Source organism: Delphinapterus leucas, chromosome 8 (assembly GCF_059928025.1).
Source record: "Delphinapterus leucas isolate spDelLeu-1000000601 "Yukka" chromosome 8, BTC_Dleu_Yukka2, whole genome shotgun sequence".
NCBI lineage: Eukaryota > Metazoa > Chordata > Mammalia > Artiodactyla > Monodontidae > Delphinapterus > Delphinapterus leucas.
Genome location: NC_143136.1, coordinates 1,574,643 through 1,597,176, shown reverse-complemented (window position 1 = coordinate 1,597,176; position 22,534 = coordinate 1,574,643). Strand labels below are relative to the sequence as shown.

General features: G+C 54.5%; 2 protein-coding genes across 2 annotated transcripts; both read right to left on the bottom strand.

The window, feature by feature from the left end:
• Nucleotides 1-10,475: 10,475 nt before the first annotated feature.
• COPS9 (COP9 signalosome subunit 9) lies at nucleotides 10,476-15,074 on the bottom strand. The gene is made up of 3 exons (XM_022568137.1): nucleotides 14,969-15,074; nucleotides 13,110-13,182; nucleotides 10,476-10,745 (listed from the first exon to the last, which is right to left on the bottom strand). Exons 1-3 carry the CDS (start codon nucleotides 15,029-15,031, stop codon nucleotides 10,708-10,710), a joined length of 174 nt encoding a protein of 57 aa, XP_022423845.1. The 5' UTR covers nucleotides 15,032-15,074; the 3' UTR covers nucleotides 10,476-10,707.
• Nucleotides 15,075-19,218: 4,144 nt separating this feature from the next.
• OTOS (otospiralin) lies at nucleotides 19,219-20,478 on the bottom strand. The gene is made up of 3 exons (XM_022568335.2): nucleotides 20,272-20,478; nucleotides 20,129-20,155; nucleotides 19,219-19,614 (listed from the first exon to the last, which is right to left on the bottom strand). Exons 1-3 carry the CDS (start codon nucleotides 20,327-20,329, stop codon nucleotides 19,430-19,432), a joined length of 270 nt encoding a protein of 89 aa, XP_022424043.1. The 5' UTR covers nucleotides 20,330-20,478; the 3' UTR covers nucleotides 19,219-19,429.
• Nucleotides 20,479-22,534: the final 2,056 nt, after the last annotated feature.

The window sequence follows — 22,534 nt, the reverse complement described above, 5'->3', positions numbered from 1 at the left end:
AGGCAACTCCTTCTATCCTTTGGCATTCTGCTGGCAGACAATGTCCTTGTGCCTCACAGAGGTACCATCGTGTGAGTAAAGGGGGCTTTGGGGCGTAGCCTTATTCTCTTCTGAAAGAGTTTTTATGACTGAGGCACCACTTTAGATCCTTCTAAGATCTTAACAAAGGATTTCATGGTCACACCCTTGGCTTGATTTCTTTCCCCGTTTTCCTAGCAGTGCCCTGGATTTGAGTTTTTCTTAGAGCTCATCTCTTTTTTTTTTTTTTTTTCGCGGTACGTGGGCCTCTCACTGTTGTGGCCTCTCCCGTTGCGGAGCACAGGCTCCGGACGCGCAGGCCTAGCGGCCATGGCTCACGGGCCCAGCCGCTCCGCGGCATGGGGGATCCTCCCGGACCGGGGCACGAACCCGTGTCCCCAGCATCGGCAGGCGGACTCTCAACCACTGCGCCACCAGGGAAGCCCAGAGCTCATCTCTTAACTGAAGCACCATTTGTCATCTGGAGAAAATGAGAATTTTCAAAACCACAGATTCCTGGCTCCTTTTTGTTTAATAGCATTTAATTTAGTTTATCTATATCCTCTTGCATTTTACCACAAGGATCAAAAAGAAAACAGGTGGCACCTCCAACACTTTGCTTGGAAATCTCCTTAGCAAGACATCTCAATTCATTAATCGTAATTCCTACTTTCCCCATTAACGCAGGCAATAGCATTAACAAACTTTCCGCCACCACAAAACTGGTGTCCCCTTCTATACAGTTTCCAAGAAAACGCCCCTCACGTTCCTGTAAGCCCTTATCAAAGACCATGGGGCTTCTATAAATAGCTTCCTCAAGGCACCCTAGACTTTCACAAATACCTCATCAAAGCTCAATGCCTGGTTCTAAAGCCACTCCTACATTTTAGCATTTTGTTATGGAAGCACCCACTTCCAGGCGCCAAAATCTGTTCTAGATATCTATTAATGCACAACAAATTACCCCAAATTTAGTAGCTTAAAACAAACACATATATTATCTCACAAAGTTACCGAGGGTCTCCCATCTGGGAACAGCTTAGCTGCAACACTTCGAATTCAGTCTAAGTTTTGGCTGCAGCTGCAATCAGCTGGAAGACCCACTTCCAAGCTCACTCATGTGATTGTGAACAGATGTCAGTTCCTCACTGGATAACTCACTTCCTTGCCAAGTGGATCTCTCTATATGGTGCTTGAGTGTCCTGACAATATGAAAGCTGTCTTACCTCAGAGAAAATGATGAAGGAGACAGAGGAGAGAGAGATAAAGAAAGAGATCAAATGAGAAACCACAGTCTTTACATAACTAACCTATTCTTGGAAGAATCACATCATCACTTCTGCCATGTTCTACTCATTAGAAGGAAGTAACAAAGTTCTCAAGGGAAGGGAACTAAACAAAAGCATGAAACCAGGAGGCAGAGATCTTCTGGGGGCCTTCTTGGAAGTTGCCTACCGACCACACAAATCATAGACTGGAAGAAAAAATATATATACACATATATATTTTGCTACCAGTCCTTATTTAAAATTATAAATATAAACATATATAAATATATATATGGAGAGAGAAAGAGAGGCATTACATAATGATAAAGGGGTCAATTCTCTAAGAAGATATAACAAACTTTAATGTGTATGCACCAAACAACACAGCATCAAAATGCATGAGGTAAATGTTGTAGAACTGCCAGGAGAAACAGATGAATTCATTATTACAGCTGGAGATGTCAACACTCCTCTATCAGAAATGGGTGAATCTAGCTGGCAGAAAATTAGTAAGGACATAGCTGAAAACAACGCTATCAATCACTATAATGGACATCTATAGATTACTTCATCAACAACAGTAGAAGACACATTATTCTCAAACTTGCTTGGAACATTCACCAAGATAGATCACCTGCTGGTCTGTAAAAAAAACCTTAACAAATTTAAAATAAAAGAAATCTTACAGTTTCTACCCTCAGCCCACCATGGAATAAACTAGAAATCAGTAACAGAAAGATAGCTGGAAAATTTCAAAATATGTGGATATTAAACAACCTACTCCTAAATAACATATGGGTCAAAGAAGAAATCTCAAGAGAAGTTTAAATATATTTTGAACTAAATGAAAATGAAACACAACTCATCAGAGTTTGTGGAGTACCGTGAAAGCATACATTAGAATACAAGAAAGATCTACAATCAATCATCTAAGGCTACACCTTAGGGAAACAAAGAAGAGAAAATTAAATCCAAAGTAAGCAGGAGGAAAGAAATAATAAAAGTTAGAGCAGAAATTAATGAAATTAAAAGCAGAAAAACAAGAGGGGAAAATAATGAAACCAAAAGTTGGCACTTTGAAAATATCAATAAAATTGATAAGCCTCTATCCAAGCTAACTAAGAAAAAGACAAAGAGGACAAAAATTACTAATATCAGAAATGACAAGAACAGAACTACAGATACCATGGACATTAAAAGGATAACGAAAGACTAATAAAACAAACCTATGCCAAAGAATCTGACAACCCAGGTGAAATGAAATGGGCTGATTCCTTGACTCAATCTTCCAAAACTCACACAAGAAGAAACTGACAACCTTGTTATGGCTGTCTCTTTTAAAGAAATTAAAACAATAATTGATAACCTTCCAAAACAGAAAGTACCAAACCCAGATGGGTTCACTGGTGAATTCTACCAAACATTCAAGACAGAAATTGTGCCAGGGCGCACCGCAAGGAACAGTAGCCCCCGTTCGCCACAACTAGAGAAAGCCTGCATGCAGCAACGAAGACCCAACGCAGCCAAAAATAAATTAATTAAAAAAAAAAAAGAAATTGTGCCAATTCTCTGTAATTCTCTGTAATTTCTTTCAGAGGATAGAAGCAGAGGGAACAATTCCCAACTCATTCTATAAGGCCAGCGTTTTTCTAATACCAAAGGGGGGGGGTGGCAAACTTCAGTACATAACACAAAGAGCTTTTTTTTCCATATAAATTTGTTTATTTATTTGCGGTGTGCGTGGGCTTCTCATGGCGGCGGCTTCTCTTGCTGTGGAGCACGGGTTCTAGGCACACGGGCTTCAGTAGTTGTGGCTCGCGGGGTCTAGAACGCAGGCTCAGTAGTTGCAGTGCATGGGCTTAGTTGCTCCACAGCATGTGGGATCTTCCTGGACCAGGGCTCGAACCCGTGTCCCCTGCATTGGCAGGTGGATTCTTAACCACTGCGCCACCAGGGAAGTCCCACAAAGAGTTTTAAAGAAGAAAAAATATTAATGATAATACCTACCTTGCAGAGTGGTTGTAAGGATTAAGTGATAAAATGAGGTAAAGATCTGAGCAGGGAGCCTCACCCACACTAAAGAAGAGTGAGCCACAATCCTCGCTCACAGTATGCTCTCCAAAGCCACGTTGCTTTGACTACACTCTTTGGGACTGTTAACCAGTAATACACGTAGGTCACGGCTCACACTGAAGTGAAGTTACTAGGGAGGGGTGGGGGGACTTTATCGATTAATGCGTTAGTTTTCACTCTGGATTTTGGCCCTTCAAGTCAATGTGAAAGGACGTTGCTCTGTCATTTCCCTGATTGTCGACCATCTTGTCAGACGCTCAGTGGCCATTTGCATGTTTCCACGTATCAATTTTTCATTCCTGTCTTTTGCCCACATTTGCATTAGGTTGCCTGAGTTTTACTGTCAGTTTGTAGGAGTTCTTTATATATTGTGAATGAGTCCTTTGTGAGCTACATATACTGCAATACTGCCACAATTGCAGTTCGACTATTCCTCAATGGCATCTTTTGCTGAGCAGAAATTCTTCATTTTTTCTTGAGCTGGGTGTTTCTATTACCTCCACTTGTGCAGATGGGAAATGCAGAGGTAAGGAAGTTAACGAATTTAGAGATAGAACCACGACCCGGGCCTGAGTGTCCGAAGCAGGGCGCTCCACTGCGCTGCTCCAGGGTGAAGCCCGCTCTGTCCCCTCGGAGGGCCAGTCCAGGCAGGTCTTGTCACCTCCAAGAGCCTCAGCTTATTCACATGCAAACTGAGCACATGACCCTCCCCTCTGGAACATTCTGAGGACTGGATGGAATATAAACGCTGCGCTCAAAGTTGGCTTTCAATGAAAGGCATCTTTGGAGCATTCTTAGGATCGTCAGCAAGATGCTAAGTAAAGGAAAACTACAGCGAACTGTCCAAATGCTCTTCTCACAGCAGGTTTGGTGGTTTTCCTGTCTCAGCAGCAAAAGTTCCAGCAGGTTCCTTCAACATTTATTTAACTGCGCTGGGCACAGTTGGGGACAGAACTGAGCCTTACAAGTGACAGGATAAATTAAGTCTCAGCAAAATAAATGTTAAAGTTGAAAGTCAAAGGAAAAAAATAAAAAACAAACGAGAGCAACAGCAGCGGCCATGGACTGCCGGCTGGAGCGATCATCTGGGTCCCCACACGGGCCCCTTCCGACAGGAAGCCTCCATCTGCCGACCCCAAGTGCCCTTCAGTGGTGCAGAGTTGTCTCTCTGCTGCCAGGACATGGGCCAGTTCTCAGGGGAGCAGAAAACGCTGCGGTGAGGGGCAGGCTCCCGCTGAAGATGGCCCAGCGCGCCTTCCTCCAGGCAAGGCCCACCCGGCCTGCAGGTCTCAGCCAGGCCCTGACAGTCTCTCCAAACTCAGGAATTCAGCCATGAAATCCATCCCTCCTTTAGAGCTAATGTCCCTGATCTTGAAGGCCAGGCCTTCCTTCTCTGCTTCGGCTGCAAACCGAGGACCAGAGGAAACGGAGTGGGACCCCAGCTTGGGGCGGACGTAGGAGACAGGAAGAGCCGTGTGAGCGCTGTCCTCCGCCCCAGCACCCCTCACTGCTCGGGGGGCCCCCTCGCCACCCTGCTGTCGGCCCACCTGCCCGCCTCTGGGCCCTGCACACACCTGGGCCGCTCTCTCCCTCCCTCTCCTGAGGTTCCCTCTCCCATTTACCTCAAGGAGCAGGGATGGCCCCTGGCTGCCTGCTCTCACACCTGCCCACACACCTGCCCTCACACCTGCCCACACACCTGCTCTCACACCTGCCCTCACACCTTTACAGTGTTTTCACAGGCTCTTTGCTTGTTGTCCTTTCCCACAGGGCTGTGAGCTCCATCTTTTGTGAAACTTTCACACACACACATCTGATCATATATATACACACAAGTATCATCATAACCCGTGGGCTACGGTGGGTGTACAGGAGGAGGTGTATGTGCACACACACACACTCACCCCCAAAACGTACCTCTTTACACACCCGAGAGGCAAGTTCTATACATCAGATGAACAGGTATAAATGTGCCCGGTAACAGCCCACCTCCTGCATCTCAGCTTCCCCATCCACAGGGCCCTATGGAACCCCCTCCAGGTCAAAGGCCACTCGGTCTAGGGGGTGCAGGGCTCCCCGTGGTGTGCATGCACCAATGCTTCTTCAAGCGACGATCGTTCACCCTTTCCATGGTCTGTTGCCAGGAGGGAAAATGCTGGGACCAACCTCCTGTCCTGGTTCCGCTGGGTCTCCAGTCTTCATCATGGCCACGTCCCACGGTCCCCCCACCCCGCATCAGCGTGGGCAGCCTTCCATCACTCAAAGCCCTTGCCCTCCAGGGAGTAAAGCGGCGCCTTGCTGCCTTAATGGACGTTTACCAACCTCTTGTGATTCTGAGCACCTTGAAGTACTTACTGGCCCTTTGAACTTGTTCTGCAAACTGACTTTTCAGTAACCTGTGCCCATCATTTTCCAACGCGTCACCTCCTTCGTGCCACTTTGTAAAAGTTCTCTACGTCTGCAAATGCGATCACTTCAGCCCTTTGTCCAGGAGCCAGGTTTCCTGTATTCCTTCCAAATCTGCCGGTTGTCTCCTGGCTTTGTTCGCGGTCTCTGCGGAGAGAGAACGCAGCCCTTGACGAAGGGCCACAGTCCGGCACCTCTCTGCCTCCCAAACGCTGAGTCACCTGGGGCAAATCACTCGCACGATGAGAAGACAGTGTTTGTTCAAGGATAGGGGCTTAGGGAAGGAAAAAACCCAAGCACAGAGCACAAGGCGTTCCTGTGACTCACGAACGTGAAAACAACACTGCAGCTCACGTTCAAGGCACCTGCTCCACCACACACAGGGCGCTGTTCCAGGTGCAACTCGAATTCACTCAGTGGCCCCTCTCGTACCCGCACGGGGAAGGTGTTCACGGTACCCTCACTTCACAGGCTCAGAGGCTGCGGGTGTCCCAAGACCACCCAGGGGGAGTCGAGCTCCAGGGACGCTGTTCACGGCCTCGGCTTGAGAGCTCTTCTTCTCCCCCCTCCCTCTCCGCATCCCCGTCTCAATCAGAGCTGAGGCCAGGACATTTCTGGGGGCAAAGGAGGGGGCGGTCTTGTTTGGCAGGGCCTGTTTGACCCCGGTGAGGTCTGGCCTGTCCCACCTCCGGGGTCTCTGAATAGAGGGTCTCACACAGCAGCCTCTCTCCGGCCAGGTGTGACCTGAGTCCCAGGCTTTCCCTGTGAGTCACGCGTGGGCAGTTCCTGGGGCCTGGAGTTCGGTGCCCCGGCCCTGAAGCCACGAGGCACCGGCGTGGAGCTCCAGGCAGGCGCTCTGCACCCCTCTGGGTCAGGCTTCTCCCCTCCCAGCAGCACCAGGACTCCGTTATTACACCGCTGTCTGTTTACATGGATCAGACATGCACCGAGCACCTGCCACGTGGGGGACACTCTGCTCAGCTGCAGGGACAAAGGGACCAGCTGTCTTCTAGCGCAGTCACCCTGCAGGTCAGCTGACTGTCCTGGACATCACTCCACTGTCCCCTCCCCTGGACAACCTCTCTGACTGCAGAGCACTTGCTGTTTCCACGGAATCACACTCCCTCGTGATGACAGCCATTAAAGCCACTTATGAGCAGTTTATTTTGTGACTTATCAGATAATAATTATTCACACACAACACAGGCACCTAAAAGGCCCCTCAGCGCGGCCATGACCATTCAGTACTGACCCTGGCTTGATGCTGGGGGTGGACGAGTGACATGGAGGCCTCAGGACGCTCGTGGGGAAGCTGCTCGTCCCGTGAGCCTTGTCGGGGAGGAGCGCGGGCAGAGCTGTGCGGGGCACTCGGGGCCTCGCCCTCTGCCCCCTGCTGAGGCCCGAACTCTTGAGACTCAGGCTCCAACAGCCAGTGGAAAGGCCCAGCACCCGAAGGCCCACCTCTGGCCTCTTGAGAGACAAAGGAGCTTTTTATTTTAGCACCCTTTTCTCAGCACTTTCTCATCTTGGCTCCAAGCAGAATTCACAGCAGTAAATTTTCTAAAGTCAATAATGTGGCTTCTTAAAAATGTGACTTGTCTTGGAAGTGCCCCTAACCCGGCTGCTCAGTGTTCGTCCAAGAATTCAGAGGCCTGCCGCCTCTCCCTGGCGGCTTCCTGAGCATCTTTCTATTCAACAAGCGGCCAGTGCAAAGGCTGACCGTGAGATGAACGTTTTCCCTCTACCCGGGAAGAAGGAGAACTCTAAGGGCAGGGGAAGTAGATGCTTTCTTCAAAGGCCATGACTGAAGTCCTCCAACAGTCCAAAACATCAAAACAGTTCTATTCTCCAGTTGCCCCCCCAAACCTAGATTCTCAAAAACCAAAGCGTGTAAAACCCACGCGCTTGATCACATGGCTTAGGAAGGGCTCCCTTCACTGGAATCCTAACTTCCAAGAGCCCGCAGCTTCACAAGGATCCACAACACCCCACCTTAGCAGATAATACTCTCCAGGTCCCCACCCCAGCTACCGAGCGGCGGTCCCCCACGTGCACCCTCCCCTGGAGGAAAGGGCCTTCCCAATCCTGCGAGCTGTGAGTGGGCGCTGCCCTCCTGGCTCACAGCGAGAAGCGTGGACACTGCCGACGGGCCAGGGAGTGGGACGGACAGAGGGTGCGCCAATCAGAGGCCTTCCCGAGCGCTTGCTGTGGACCCTCAACCCCCAACGGGGTGGCGCCGGCAGCGGAACAGCTGGGCACCGTGGGAACCACATTCCCGTGTGGATGAAGACCTCCTGGGCCGAGGAGCCAACAGGCAGGTGCGCCCGCAGGTGGCCTGAGCCCCGGGGCCCTCTGCTCGCCAGCCTTCCACAGCTTTCCGACAAATTCTTCTTCTTTCACTTCCAAGGACTCCAATGCAGGATGCTTCCTTCCTGTCTCTTCTCCAGCCCCCAGGAGTCTCCCTCGCCTTCTGCCCATTCTTCTCCCGGTGGCCGCAGGCACTCCGGCCAGAGTCGTGCTTTGCGATCCTCTGTTCTGCAACCGGCTGGCAGCCGAGCTTGCGGGGCAAGGTGGCACAGCTTCCATCTGCCGTGGGCTTTCCAGACCGGCACGCAGGCCAATCTCTGTGACCCTGGCGGTTAGGAACAGAAAGTGAAAAAAACGTGTTTCGTCACTGTGAGTGGAAACATACTACGGACAATGGCTAGAGTTTCCTCGTCAAAGGCATGAGCATCTCCTGAGGTAGCCACCGCTCCCCAAGGGTGCCGGCCAAGCCACAGCGAGAGGAGGAAAAGAAGTGACTCTGAACCTCGGCCTCACGGTACTGAGGAAGCTGCAAGGGTTCTGTGAAAGCAAAGGAGGCCTAGAGCCTAGCGCGTAAGCAGAGGCCTAAGTATGTGCAAAAGACCCGCGTGCGCGCGCGTGTGCGCACACACACACACACACACACACACACACACACACAGCTGACATTCACTGAGCACCAGACTGGTCTGAAACTCTGAGGCCAACACGGAGCCCGCTGGGGTCCTACAGCCGCGGCCTGGCAGGAACAGGCCAGCTCCTCACCCGGGCCCACGGCAGCCCTTCCTTTGCCTGGGCTGCTTCCTCCCTGCTGAAGACCACAGACCCTGAACCAGAAGGCACCGCGGGGACCAAGGGCTGTGTCTACCAGCGAGGAACAGAGGCCTGAGGCCGGGGAGCTGATGGGGCACAACCACGGCTCCTCGGTGACATGCTCGACGCAGGGACAACTCGGGGCGCCACCGGCCTGAGCTGTCACCACGCCCTTAACACGGTGAAGTGCAAGCCCCGAAGGGCCGTGTTTACATAAACCTCAACTGAGCCGGCTGCAGGGCAACCACCTGCTGGCTAAGGACTCACCCAAATGCCCAGATGCTCCCCACAGAGCCTTCCGGGCCTGCTCTGAGGAACCCGCTGAGGAAACGTAACTGCCTGTGACTTGACCTCAAGGACAAGCAGATGTCTCTCCCTGAGGTCAGACCGTGCAGCTCGCCTGGAGGCCCTGTCACTCTGGCTGCAGATCGGAGCTGTGAGTCTGACACAGATGTAGCCCTGAATCCCGACACAGGGCGGGGCTTCAAATGAAGGGTGTTCCCAGTTTCTCCCAAGCTGGTCTTCCCAGGGTCGCTGCCCTCGTGTCAGCCCCTTGAGCCGCGCTAGATGACTGGCCCTCCCTCCCGGGGGCCGAGCTCCATCAGGACGGGCCTGCTAAGTGGCAGAAGCCCACTCGGCACTCATGAGAAAACAGGCAGAGGGAACGTCTCGTTCTGTTTAAAATCTCACCTGGTCTTCGGTGAAATGTCTTTCATAACCAGGCCATCGAGGTGCTCCGTTAGGCAGTTCTCACGGGGAAGGTCAGCACATCCCAACTCATCTAAGTGGCTCTGCTCGACTCTGAGCTGTGGGGACCGATGAAGCCATGTGCCCTGGGCCTTTCCTTATCGAAGGAACATTCTTCACTTCGAGACTGATATGAAATAGTAATCTTAGTGTTTACAACCATTATCAATTGCTGAGCTGGACCAGCAAGAAACTTCCCCCGTAGGTGCTACGCTCTCCTTCGAGATGGACCAATGCACACATTTCTCAGGTAGGAGGCGTCTCTTTCAGAGTCATTATCGAGTTGCCCTGCTTCTTCCAGCCTCAGATTTGGGGACAGCAACTGCTCTGACGTTAGGAGGGGAAACACGCAGCTACATGTGCCTCCAGGGGAGGGATGGGACCCGAGTAAGGTCTCACAGGCACTTCCAGGAGCCAGCCTGCACCGCTTACGGGTCTAACACAAACACCACGTTAGCAACCGTGAGCTGTCAGAATTACTCAAGGCCACAGAGCAAAAAGTGCACCATGTGGGGCTTCCCTGGTGGCGCAGTGGTTGAGAGGCCGCCTGCCGATGCAGGGGACACGGGTTTGTGCCCCAGTCCGGGAAGATCCCACGTGTCGCGGAGCAGCTGGGCCCGTGGGCCGTGGCCGTTGGGCCTGCGCGTCCGGAGCCTGTGCTCTGCGATGGGAGAGGCCACGGCAGTGAGAGGCCCACGTACCGCAAAAACAAAAAGTGCACCATGTATTTCTATGCTGAGACCTGTTTCTCTTAGCATGGAACACAGGCATGCATGTACACGTATGCACAAGGAGACGTCTAGGGATTGTAATATTCACTCAAAAATGCAAGCATTAAAATCACCCTGCAAGTAATAACATCACTTTTTTAATTGAAGTTAAGGACAAAAGGCGGTCACATTCAGAGATTAACAGGCCTCATCCAGATAGTTAAAACCATCTTTTCCTTCTTCGTTAACCATCTCCGAATTTCAAGTGTTTTCCACAAGTTCTCTGGAACCATCTAAAACTGTCCTTTGAGGCGATCCACCACACCACATCATGGCAAAGCCTGGGCAAACGCACCGCCGGACACACCTCACTGGATATCATCGTCATCAAAGAGATCTTCAAAATCTACAAAATGAACAAAATCACACATTGATGGGGCACACGAGGTCTACAGCTGAGGAAATAACTATAAAATGAGGCATATGGTCATTCAAAACTAGAGAGAAAACAGTGAACAATCTGATAAAGGACTTTTCCCAGGACAGGCTCTCAATTTTATCCAACCGGGGCTCATACAGTCCAAAGGGACAGTAGTCCAGAGTGCACCTTTACTCTTGTTTCTATTTAGATGACAATCTTAAGAAAATGCACGAGGGCGTGTTCTGGACCACGTGGGCGACCCCTCACAGCCGTGACTGCGTGCCCGTGAGCGCGGCCAGGGCTCTGCTCTCGCCAACGCTGCGTGGAGGGCAGGGCAGGTGGGCTGAAGCTGCCTGCGCTCGCAGCCGTGAGCAGGAAACTGCAGAGCTGGGGGGAGAAAGGCGGTGGAGGGACAGAGCCCCGTGAGAACGACTCCCTTTAAGAGAGTCTGACCTATAGTTAAGCTTGAGAAACAGCCTGAGCCCCATTCCCACTAGAAGAAACGCCAGAAATTCACAGCGCACTGCATCCTGCGAGGGGGTCAAAGCCAAACTCATGGTTATCTGTCCTTCTGTTTACTTCTTTGTATATTTTCTACATCCCCACCACGGGTTATGTGTTACTTTCACAAGAAGAGAAAAAGCCACTCACGTGTACCGTGCACTGAGAATGTGCAGAGTAAACAAAGAGCCATTAGGAGGACGGGTTGGTCCCCACACCCCTGCTCCCCGGGGAAAGGCGGCACCCAGGCACCTCCTGCCCCGCCCCGCCCCCTGGACGGCCCCACCGGTGCCCGCCTCTGCCACCGCCTGGCCTGGCCTGTGGTCCTGCAGCTCCGCCACTCTCCCCCTGCGCCCACCTGTCTGGGCTCTCGCCCCGAGCCGTCCCGGTCCACCCCGTCTAGCGCTCCCATTCTGTAAAACACTGAGTGAGCAGAGCGAACCTCGCTCGGGATTTGAACTCCACTGCCTAGGGGACGACAGGCCATCAAAACCTATCTGTTCAATCATGAGTGAAAAGGACTACGGACAAGTCCTTCCAAAGGCCATTCGGCTTCATCGCGGTAACGGCTTCCGGCACACCTGGGCCGTCACAACCTGCCAGGCGGTGTCTGCTCGCCGGCGCCCCTTCTCTTCCCTGCCGGACTCGGACTCGGAGGGAAAAGCGCCCTCATCCGCTCCCGTGCTCACCTGGCCTGAAGGCCTGGGTCCTTCTCACAGGTGCTCTGTCAGAATTAAAGGGCTGTTGGTGGAAATCACGTGACCTTGAACTCTAGAACACAGCCAACTGTCTCTAAGCCCCGGGCTGGCAGAGGAGGAGGGGGGCTTGCAAGGAGACCCTCAAAATGTGAGTGGATCATGCCGTACTGGGGACCATACACCCCTACCCGGGTGAGGTCCTAGTGGCGGCTCTGCACCCCGTGCTCCCCACATCTGCTCCCCCGGAGAACTTAACAAACGTCACCGCCCTCAGTCCTGCGGGGACGCTGCCTGGGGAGAGCAGCTGGGCTCCCCGGGAAGGCTGCCCTCATGCAGCAGCCTGGCTTCTCTCGTTAGGCAACAACTGAAAAGCAGCCAGAAAAAACAACACAGGCTCGGGCGCCAGAGAGGTTCGGGGCCCCTGAAAACCAACATGGCAAGGCAACATCCTGGCCACCACTAACTAGTGACGAAAGTTCTTTGTAGTGGCAGGCACCCTGGATGACAGGCGGATGGTAAGAGATAAAATACCACTTTACTCTCCTAAGAAAGCGATCTTGTGTTTCTTATGATTTAACCCTTGGTAGGGATGAATATACTCTATAGGAACAAGGCCTTAAGAAACCAGAAGGGGACACGAGAAGGACCCCCTCAAACGTATATGAAGATTTCCTATAAAGTTGGTTTCTCACTGTTTATTTGGTAAAACCCCACCCATGTTCCTGAAGCTAGCATTAAGCCCTTACATGCGAGTAGCTCCGGTGTCAGAGAAAAGGGGTGGAGAAGAGCAGGAGTGTGGCTGCCACTCTGCACAGGCAGAGCCCAGGGGACAGGAACCCAGTGGCGAACAGGGAGAGGAAAGCAAACCAGCCATCGCGAGAGAGGGGAGACGAGAAAGCCAGACGGACCAGACCCTGCTACAGTTTCAGGTGTCCAAGTGCACGTTCATGGCTCAAACTCAACAACTGGGACATAAGACTGGAAGCTTTTTTCCCTCCTGAAAAACAGGGCTGCACGGCATTCCAAGAATGGCACAAGATCTGGCCTTTACTGGTCTACGATCCAAGTCACTCATGTCACAAGGCTGCTCCACTGCATAACTTGCAGAAGAAACAGATTAAAACCGGCCAGCCAATCCCAGCGTCCTTACCATTAAAAAAGTCTGCGTGAACTGCCTTTTCATTGGCCGCCAAGTCCATCAGGAGCCCGGTGCTGCCTCCTGCCTGGGGAGGGAAAGGAAAGCTCATGGCAGCGGGGTTTTCCGAGAGAACGGGTGGTATAAGTGCCACGCAGGCTCCACACCACTCCTGGGCAGAAAGTGTCCAGGTCGGAGACAACATTTAGTCCAGGGGAAGGGAGGGAGTGCGCGCAGGGCTGGGGAGGCGGCATTCCAAGGAATTACGGCGAGGGTCCCCTCGGGTCGGACGTCCTCGACTCCTCTCGCCTTTTCCGTAGAGTCCTGCCGCTGCCCCAAACAGCAGCACTGCTGCAAACACCTGGACAAGAGGCCCCGAGCGCGCGCAAAACTGAGCCTGGCCACTGCTCTGCTCTGGACTGCTTCTCAGGGTTAAACCATTTCCCCTAAGAAACTGACCTGCTGACCTGGGGTTCTGGGGAGGGGGCGGGGCCATCACAGGCCTTCCCACTGCCACCACTCAACGGTGGCAGTGAAACAACGCCACAACCAAAGCTGGGCAACGTGGCGAGGATTCTGAGCCTCTTTTAGAGTCACATGGTGACAGCCAGAGCAGAGGCCTCTGGTGGCAGCACCCTGGACGGCTGGCCCTCAGGCCCTGCTGCCACCCTGACTCCCGACCGCCCCCAGGCTGTCTGCCCTGCCTCTTGCTGGCTCAAAGGGCGGAGCACCTCCCGTGCTCCCTTAGCAGCAGGGACTCTCAGAGCCTTCCTTCCCTCCTCAGGCGCCCTCCCCTGCCCCGTCCCCACAGGAAGCTGTGCAGATTCTACCTGTGACACAGCTGCAGAGTTTGCGCCTACCTCCCTCTGGAGGCACTGCCTTCATTCAGACCCTCCTCGCGCCCCCTGTCCCCCTGTTTGTACTGCCCCACTCTCTCACCCCAAACCCTCCAGACCGACGGCGCCACGAACCAGTCACAGCCGTCACTCCGCACCTTAAAGCCCTCCAGCGACTCCACGCTTGCCTAAGGTAGCGCCTGGAGCACAGGGCTGAGAAGCAGGGGGTGAGTGCAGGTGCCTCGGGGCTGGGGTGCAGAGGACCCACCTGTCCCAGGACGGCTACAGGCCATGCACCATCTGCCCCCCAACCCCGCCTGCCCGGCTCCATCCCATTCCCGCTCTCCCAGGCACGACCTGCCGTCCCCTAGACCCTGCAGGCCTCGCTCCCGATCCGCCAGGCCTCGCCCAGGGACGCCCAGGAGCACACAGAATGGGTCTGTCCCCCCTGAGGTTTGACAAGGAGAAATCGAGGTCCGGACCCCGCGGAGCCGGCCTGACACTCCGAGCACACACCGCCAACACCAGACAGGAACGCCCTGTGCCCAGAGGATGGGGTGACACAACCACCCTCGCCACTGCCCTGCGCGGAGCACAGACCTGCCAGGCGCCCCTCTCCCCCGCTCCGCGGGCTGGCGGCCGCTTCTTTCCCAAGGGCCGTTGGTCAGCCGAGCTCTCGTCTCCCCTCCTCCCAGACGGGCACTCGCCCCCGCCGCGCCACAGCACGCCATCCCGGCCGGGGCCTACCTCCTCCCCAGCACCTGGCACGAGCTCAACCCCGTCCCCGGGGTCCCCACCAATCGCTCCTGCGGGGCTCCAGGCCGCGGGCACCGACGCTCACCGCAACCCCGGCCCGTAGCCATCCCGGCCGCCACCTCACTGGGTTCCCGGAGGCCCCATTCTCTCGCCCGAGGTAGGAATCGCCGGGACGGCGAGCGCGCCCGCGCAGACCGCCACCTTCTCTCGCCCCAAACCCGGCCCGCGCCCGACAGCTGGCCTTGGCTCCGCTCCCGCCCGGCCCGGCGCCGCCCGCCTTACCTCGTCCAGATCCACGTAGGGCCCCGCACCCTCGGGAAACATCTCGTCCACCGCCGGCTTCATCCCCGCCTGCAGCTCCGGCGTCCCCGACCCACTTCCGGCCCGCTGACTCCCTCTTCCGGTGCAAGCCCCGCCTTGGCAAGTCTAGACTCGAGAGGACGGCCGACTCTATGGTTTCCTCCCCCCCCCCCCCCCCCCCCCCCCCCCCAACCATCTGGCAGGTCTAGCCGCCGGAGGACCTTCCACGCTATGGTCCCCTCCTCCATTAGTCGGGGCGGGCAGGACTGGCCTGGTTGGGGCTGGGGTGGGCGGGGTCTCCGCGTGGCTGCCGGCACACAAGGGAAGCCGAGACTTCATCGCGGCCACAAACAGTTTGGACCTAAGGGCCTGACACTGCCAGGTGCCCAGGAAATACCCATTAAAGAATATGCGTGGGTAACAGAGTAAAAAGGCAACCCACAGAATGGGAGAAGATATTTGCAAACCATGTATCTGATAAGGGATTAATATACAGAATGTACAGAGAACTCCTAAAATTCAACAACAGAAAACAAGGAGTCTGATTAAAAAATCAGCAAAGGACTGGAATAGACATTTATCCAAAGAAGACTTATAACTGGCCAACAAACCTATGAAAAGATGTTCAACATCACTGATCATCAGAGAAAGGCAAACCAAACTACAATGAGATACCACCCCACATCCATCGGGATGGCTACTGTCAAAACCCCAGAAAATACCAAATGTTAGCAAGGATGTGGGGAAATTGGAACCCCTGTGCGCTGTTGGTTGGAATGTAAAATGGTGCGGCTATTGTAGAAAACAGTATGGAGGTTCCTCAAAAGTGAAACATAGATTTACCGTATGGTCCAGGATTCCACTCTGGGCATATACCCAAAAGAATTGACAGCGGGGTCTCGAAGAGATATTTGTACACCCACGTTCACAGCAACATTTTTCACAATGGCTAAAATGTGAAAGAACTCGGGTAGGTATCCATCAACATTTGAATGGTTGAGCAAAATGTGGTCCATCCATACAGTAGAATATTATTCAGCCTTTAAAAGGAAGGAAATTCTAACAGCTGCTCCAATGTGGATGAACCTTGAGGACATTATGCTTAGTGAAATCTCCAAAAGACAAATACTGTATGATTCCACTTATATGAGGTACGCAGGGTAATCAAATTCATAGAGACAGAAAGTAGAATGGGACTGGGGGAGGGGGAGGGGGAGTTAGTGCTTAATGAGGGGAAGAAATATCCTGGAGATGGATGGTGATGATGGTCACATAACAGTGTGAACGCACTTAATGCCTCTCAAAAATAGTTAAGGTAGTAAATGTTCTGTTGTATGTATTTTATCATAAGTTTTTTAAAAGAATGTGAATGAGAGAGAAGTGAGGGCAGGAGGGAGAGGGGAAGGGATGGTGGGGAAGGAGAGCATGAGATATCTGAGCTAGACTTTTAGAAGTAGGTAGGCTTGGGGGCTGGGCTGCCAGAGAAGTGGGGGCGGGGAGGGGGAGGGGGAGGGGAGGGTGTTTCCAGGGAGACGGGAATTGAGCCTAGATTGAGCAGGGATTGTGGCCCCGGGTCAGGCGTGGGTGGACAGCGCAGGGCCAAGGGAGAAGGGAAAGTGACTGGCCGGGTGGGTGAGCCTCCAATGTCACCATGACACGAGTCACCCCAAGTGCCCGAGGGAAAGTCAGACCAGTGGAGCCTGAGTCCATGGTACCAGCCAACTCCCCTTCTGAGTAGTTTCAAAGCACAGGGACCCCCATTCCTGTGGAGGGGTGAAGTCTCCAGGAGAGTGGGGCACAGAGTCCGCCCCAGGGGACACTGATGTTTATGGAGGAACAGAAGCAGGGCAGTGATGTCACAGGGGTGGAAGGACAGGGTCGGCTTGGGGGACCCCTGAGAGCACCAGGGGATTGGGCTTGTCGCTGGGTGATCACATCCAGACCATATCCTTTGAGAGTGAAAAGGACCCTATTGGTGACTGCTCCAGGACAGCAGGTGTGAACAAAGAATGTCCCCTGCGGTATCAGTAAACAAAGGATGTTGAGGCCCTCGGGCCCTCAGCCTCTGCAGCGGCTCCCACTGTGCACCCTGAGGGGATTCAGGATGGAGGAAAGCAGGATCCTGGCCGTCAGGAGAGTTCAGGTGCATATCAAAGGAGTAATTTCAGTGAGCCCAGACGCTTGCATCTTCCCATACAAAGAAAAGCACTAAATTCATTAACTTGAGATGTCTGGTTTTCTTTAATTAGCAGGAATCTTTTGATGTCCCAACTACCTAGTCTTTTTTGGCAAAAACTATAGATCCTGGCTCCTCCCTTTCCTCTTCAGGACCATGAGATCTGAGAGGCTGTCTCCTGAGCTTAAGTCCTCAGTATGTCTGCCAAATAAAACATAATTCTCAACTTCTAGGTTGTGCGTTTTTTTCAGTCGACACGGGCATTGACTGCTGGGCACAGCGGGCGTGTGGTCCCCCAGGCCATCAGCGGCCAAGGTAGGGATGAGAAGACAGTGGCTGCCGGTGGTGCTTGTTGGTAGCAAGCATTGAGGGGTGAAGCCAGCTGAGGACATGGGGCAAGAAGTGGAGGGGTCCCCCACCACCAGGTCTGACTGTGAAGGGAAACCAAGAGGGGTGCACAGAAGGGAAATGAAGCTGTGTGTGCTCAGGTGAACAGAGAGGGTCACAGCCAAATCTGAGTCCTAAATGGGGAGCCAGGTGCCCCCGGGGCCACAGGGCAGGCAAGTAGGGCATCTGCTGAGGGTTGCTTGAGGGTGGGGCTTTCTTCTTCTGAGAACAGAAGGGCAGCTGGGACTTTGAAGACACGTAATAATGCAGCTATGCGTCTTGGGTGGTCATGGGTGTGTCCAAGAGGGGACACAGCTCTGGCCAGGGCACCCCAGGGGCTTCCCCGGAAGGCACATGGGAGGCAGTCCTTCGAGCACTTTTAAGGGGCATCTGGAGCCGTCATTCTCCAATGCTTGACGTAACTGGGTGCATGAAAATCCGAGTGGCATGTAAATGACCACACACACACACACACACACACGCACATGAATTAACACACAGGTCAGCACCATGTCCAGGGGGTGAGGGTGCCTTTCGTCTGGTACGTTTGGTCAAGGCCCAGCTCCCACAAGTGGACTCTCATAGGAGTCGGGTTTGTGTGTGTGTGTGTGTGTGTGTGTGTGTGTGTGTGTGTGTGTTTGTGTGTGTGTGTGCAGTTAATTTACAGAAACCAAACTCAGACCAGCATCAAGGGGGAAAAGAAACAAAGAATGTACTGGTTTTTCCCGAAGCGACAGGCTAGGCCAACAGATTTTTCCTCATTCACATTGAAGCCTGGACACAGGGAGGGAAGCTACTCGTTGTCCACAGGAGGTGGAGACAGAAGTGAGGGCAGGAAGCCTTGCTGGACGGCTGGGGCCAGTGGGCAGCCACTGTCTGGGCACCGCGGCCACCTCCCCTCCCCCTCCCAGGTCCCTCCCAGCACAGCTGGGTGTCCATGCCAGTGTTCCGGGAGAGAACTCTCAGAATAACCCCTACTTCTCATTCACCTTAAAGGACAGCCTGCAGACCCTGGAGGCTGCACACAGGATGGAGTTCATTCCCATCACATATTTCCAACGAGCAGAACACGCAGCACACGAGTTTCACAAAGCCTTACAAAATTCTTATTATGTGTAATGGTTTCTATGGTTAGATGCTAGTACAAATACCAGTGTCTAAAGTTAAATAGGAAGTATTTTCTATTATTTTAAAGACAAGCAGCTTGCAGCCCATTAAACCGATTTCTTCGCCATCTGATGGGGTGGGGCCCGAAGCTCGTGCGTCCTGCCTCTGCCCAGGGCAGGCAGCCCCGCTCCCCCCAAGTCCCCTAATCTGCACTGCTGGTCATGTTTTGGGGGCCCTTCTGCCTGCAGAACCAGCGCCCAGGCACCCAGCAATGCCCACAGACCAGCTGCCCTGGTGTGAGTTGAGCATGAGGGGTGGAGCCCTGGCAGGGCATCCAGCCCAGGGAGGCCGCTGTGGGTCTGCCTGCTGTCCAGCTCGGTGGCCAAGGCGGGGGGGGTTCCTGGGGCGCAGCTGCCTGGATGGGACCTGGGTCCCGTCAACAAGCCAGGCAGTTAGCTGGTGTCTGCTTGCCTCAGTTTCCCCACCTACACTCTGGGGATCCTCCTAGGGTCAGTGTGAGGACAGGGGGAGTCACAGTTGGTGCACAGTTGGTGGACAGAAACCATGCACAGGCCTTTCTAAGAAGTGTTCCCTGATGGGCAAGAGGGGCCAGACTGATTTGTCAAACGAGAGAGTAAGTGGAGCAGAGTGGAGATGCTTCTCCTAAGAAAACCAAGAAGACCACCACGTGCGTCGTGCATTCAAGTCAGGAGTTTATTCAGTACGAGGCCGGCCCGACTCCCACAGGCTGGGGGCCCCCCTGCCCCGGATGCTCATTCCTCCCTGTAGGGGACGTGGAAGCCCAGGGTGGTCCCCAGCGGGAAGTGGGCGAAGAAGGTTCGGGCCATGTCCTCCAGCTGGGGGTAGGCCCCCAGGGCCTGGAAGTGTTGCACATAGTTCCAGAAGTCGGACGTGGAGAAGGGCCAGTAAGGCATGGCCGGCAGCTCCGTGTAGGGGTCTAGAGGGAGGACAACCGTTGCTCAGGGGCTGACCCACCCCACCTGCGCGGAGGCACTGAGCCTGGCCATCCGAGGAGCAGCTGCGGGTAACACCAGCCCTGCCCCTCAGGACTCCTGGCCTGGGGGACAGAGGAGGGGAGAAGGGCGGAGTCTGACCCATCCTGCAGACACTGAGCGGGATGCAGGGCATCCGGGTGGGATTCGGAGGACACCACAGCCCCCAGCCTTGGAGTCCGGATGCTCTGCACCAAGGTGGGACTAGGGGCCTGAGATGAGAATGCTGGGGTCCTCGGGGGCTCAGAGGGTCTCTCCTGCCCGGTGTGTCCCCAGTGGCTGGAGGACAGGGCCCAGGGAAGAGGCTGCAATCCCTCTGCCAGTGAGGCTCAGCCTACACCTGAGCCAGGGCTCCCACTTCCCCTGCTCTGGACGGGAGGCCAGCTCCCACCCGGCCACTCTTCTTCCCCCACCGCCCCCCAGACACGTGAGACCAGAACCGGGAAAGCAATACGGTACCTCCTTCCTCCTGCACAGGCTTGGCCCCTGCGAGGGAAGGGAGAGAAGTCACCCCAGAGGCCCCCCAGGAAGGACCTCACCACCCACCGGTACCCCAGTGCCTAGACAGGACAGCACAGGAGGACAGGCAGGCAGCCCCTCACCTGCCAGAGGTCCCAGCAGGAGGCAGAGGGCCAGCCCAGGCACAAGGCAGGTCCTCATCTTCCCCAGGTCTGTCCCCCACCGACCAATGGTGCTCAGGTCCACCTGCAGCAAGAGGAACCCGGACAGGTAAGACCACCCACCCCTCGGACCGCCACTTCTCCCGCCACCCACAAGTGGGCCACTCCTGGGAAAACAGCTCTGGTAAAAAGAGAAGTTGCCAGTATTTTCATGACAATTTCAATTTCAGTGGCTTCAAACCTTTCTTCTGAGGCTAACCCCCAAGGCAGAATCAGTTGGCCTTATTTAATTTAACTATTTAAGGAATGCCCCCCCCCCCGCATATGCCCTCCCCAGAGGTTACCTCGCAGCTGCTGTCCCCCAGCCGTGTAGCCTGACGGGCGTCTGCTGTCAGCGCACAGGCTCCTCTTTATAAAAGGCCAGGGACAAGGGGCAGACGTCACCTCCGTGAACCTTCAAACTGAATATTCCACCCCCGCCCAGAGGACTGAGGGCTTCTGTGACCCTGCTGACAGCCAACTCCCAGAAGTCCACTTTTGGGAATCTGATCCAAAGATCAAATTGGGAGAAAAACATTTTTGCACAGGCCTAAGGTTTTAGGACTGAATTCAACATTGGTACTCAAAATAAACCCAATTTCCTTTCTACCAGGAGAGAAAGACATTCGAAGTCTGACATTGGGGCTGCAATGCCCCCCTTGTGGGAGCAGGGTAATCACAGAGCTGCCCCGGGGACAGGCAGGCAGGACGGGACCCTCGGGGAGCCAACAGCAGCCCTGGCTCAGCAGCCCCTGCCGACAGGTCACCGTTGAGCACAGTGACAGGCAGGAAGCGGGGTGTCCAGCCTGATGTCCCACCTCCAGACTGGCGCCTCTGGCTTATAAGCAGTGATTAAGTCTGTCGCCACGCAAGACAGCTACTTAGCAGGTGACCATTACAGGTTACTCAGGTATGAGGGGACTATAGCCCCCAGATGCACAGGAAGGATGTCTTCTGGCAAAGAAGCCCCAGCAGAATTTAGGGGTTCGAGCCCCCGGCTCCACCAGAATCTGCTCACACGTCCCCACCCAAGTGAGGAGGGGCTATTCTTCCCCCCAGAATGCCCAGACTTTCAGAGATGGGACCCGAGAGTCCTCTGTTCAACCTGCCTGTGATGTGGCCACACACCAGGCTGAACTTTGGGTTTTATTTTCAGAAGTCGGACCCTGTGCCTCCAAGAGAGAAATTCTTTTAGGGAAGCTGAGCTGGGGTCCTCAGGTGGGCACTTGGTAACTGTGTCGGCGTCCCCAGAACCTCTCCCAGGTTCGCTAGGGGGCCCCCAGGATTCAGCAGAGGCCATGCTCACAGCTGGATTCAGGACAGAGAAAGGATACAAAGCAACATCAGTAAAAGGAAGAGGCTGGTGGGGACAAGTCGGGGACCAGGCGTGAGCACACGACACACTTAGCTCTCTGCCACCAGCCATGATGAGACCGTGAGGTGCTGTCTCCCCGGGGAGCCCGTCGGAGACACAGTGCCTGGGGCTTTTCCTGGGAGTGGTCGCGGGCACCTGTGCCTGGTGAAGGTTCCAGACTCCCAGGAGGAAGCGGCACTCCGCAGGAGCCTCACTTGGCACAAACGTCTAGGGGCCGTGAGGCCCTCTGCTCCACGAGGGGGCTGGGGCCCCTCCCGGGAGCTCCCAGCCCAGGGCCAGCCTCGCGGGCGGGCCTGTCTGAGGGGCTTTTCTGCACAGCACAGACGCTTTCTGGTTCTCTATCTGCCCCTGGCTGGGAATTTTAAGCTCTGAGCGCCTCATTTCCTTTTCCCAAATTCTCCAGCACACTTAGAAGCTACCAGCCAACCCAACAGTCTTTACTCCTTATCCCCACTGAGGGGCTGTGACAGCAGCTGCCTGGCCACCCACAGCGGTGCCCCCTGCAGGCACTTGGCTTCGGGACTCGATCTTGCACTTGGTGCCGTGGACGACAGAGGCCCTTGACCACTGCGAATGGCGCCACTGATGTCAGAGGCCAGAGAAGCAGCTCCAGAGCCCCTCCTGAGCTCTGTAATCCCCTGGGCCCCTCTCCCGGCTCCAGTACTCCACCCAACAGGGCCACTCGGAGGAGCGTAAGGGGACACAGGGTTTAGGTAGGAGCAGGCCTTATGCAGTGCGGGGAGCTCAGGATGTGAAGTCTGGAAGGGCGGGCGGGAACCAGCCTCCGCGGGGTCTTGCGTCTGTGCGATTCGGGCCCAGCGTTGCGGTGGG

Excerpts from the sequence above, each read along its gene's own strand:
- COPS9 (XM_022568137.1), bottom strand. The coding sequence starts at position 15,031 with ATGAAGCCGGCGGTGGACGAGATGTTTCCCGAGGGTGCGGGGCCCTAC. Across the intron at positions 13,183-14,968 it reads CCTACGTGGATCTGGACGAG|GCAGGAGGCAGCACCGGGCT; the intron begins GTAAGGCGGGCG and ends TTCCCTCCCCAG. Across the intron at positions 10,746-13,109 it reads TCACGCAGACTTTTTTAATG|ATTTTGAAGATCTCTTTGAT; the intron begins GTAAGGACGCTG and ends TTCATTTTGTAG.
- OTOS (XM_022568335.2), bottom strand. The coding sequence starts at position 20,329 with ATGAGGACCTGCCTTGTGCCTGGGCTGGCCCTCTGCCTCCTGCTGGGA. Across the intron at positions 20,156-20,271 it reads CCTGCTGGGACCTCTGGCAG|GGGCCAAGCCTGTGCAGGAG; the intron begins GTGAGGGGCTGC and ends CTTCCCTCGCAG. Across the intron at positions 19,615-20,128 it reads GCCTGTGCAGGAGGAAGGAG|ACCCCTACACGGAGCTGCCG; the intron begins GTACCGTATTGC and ends TCCTCCCTCTAG.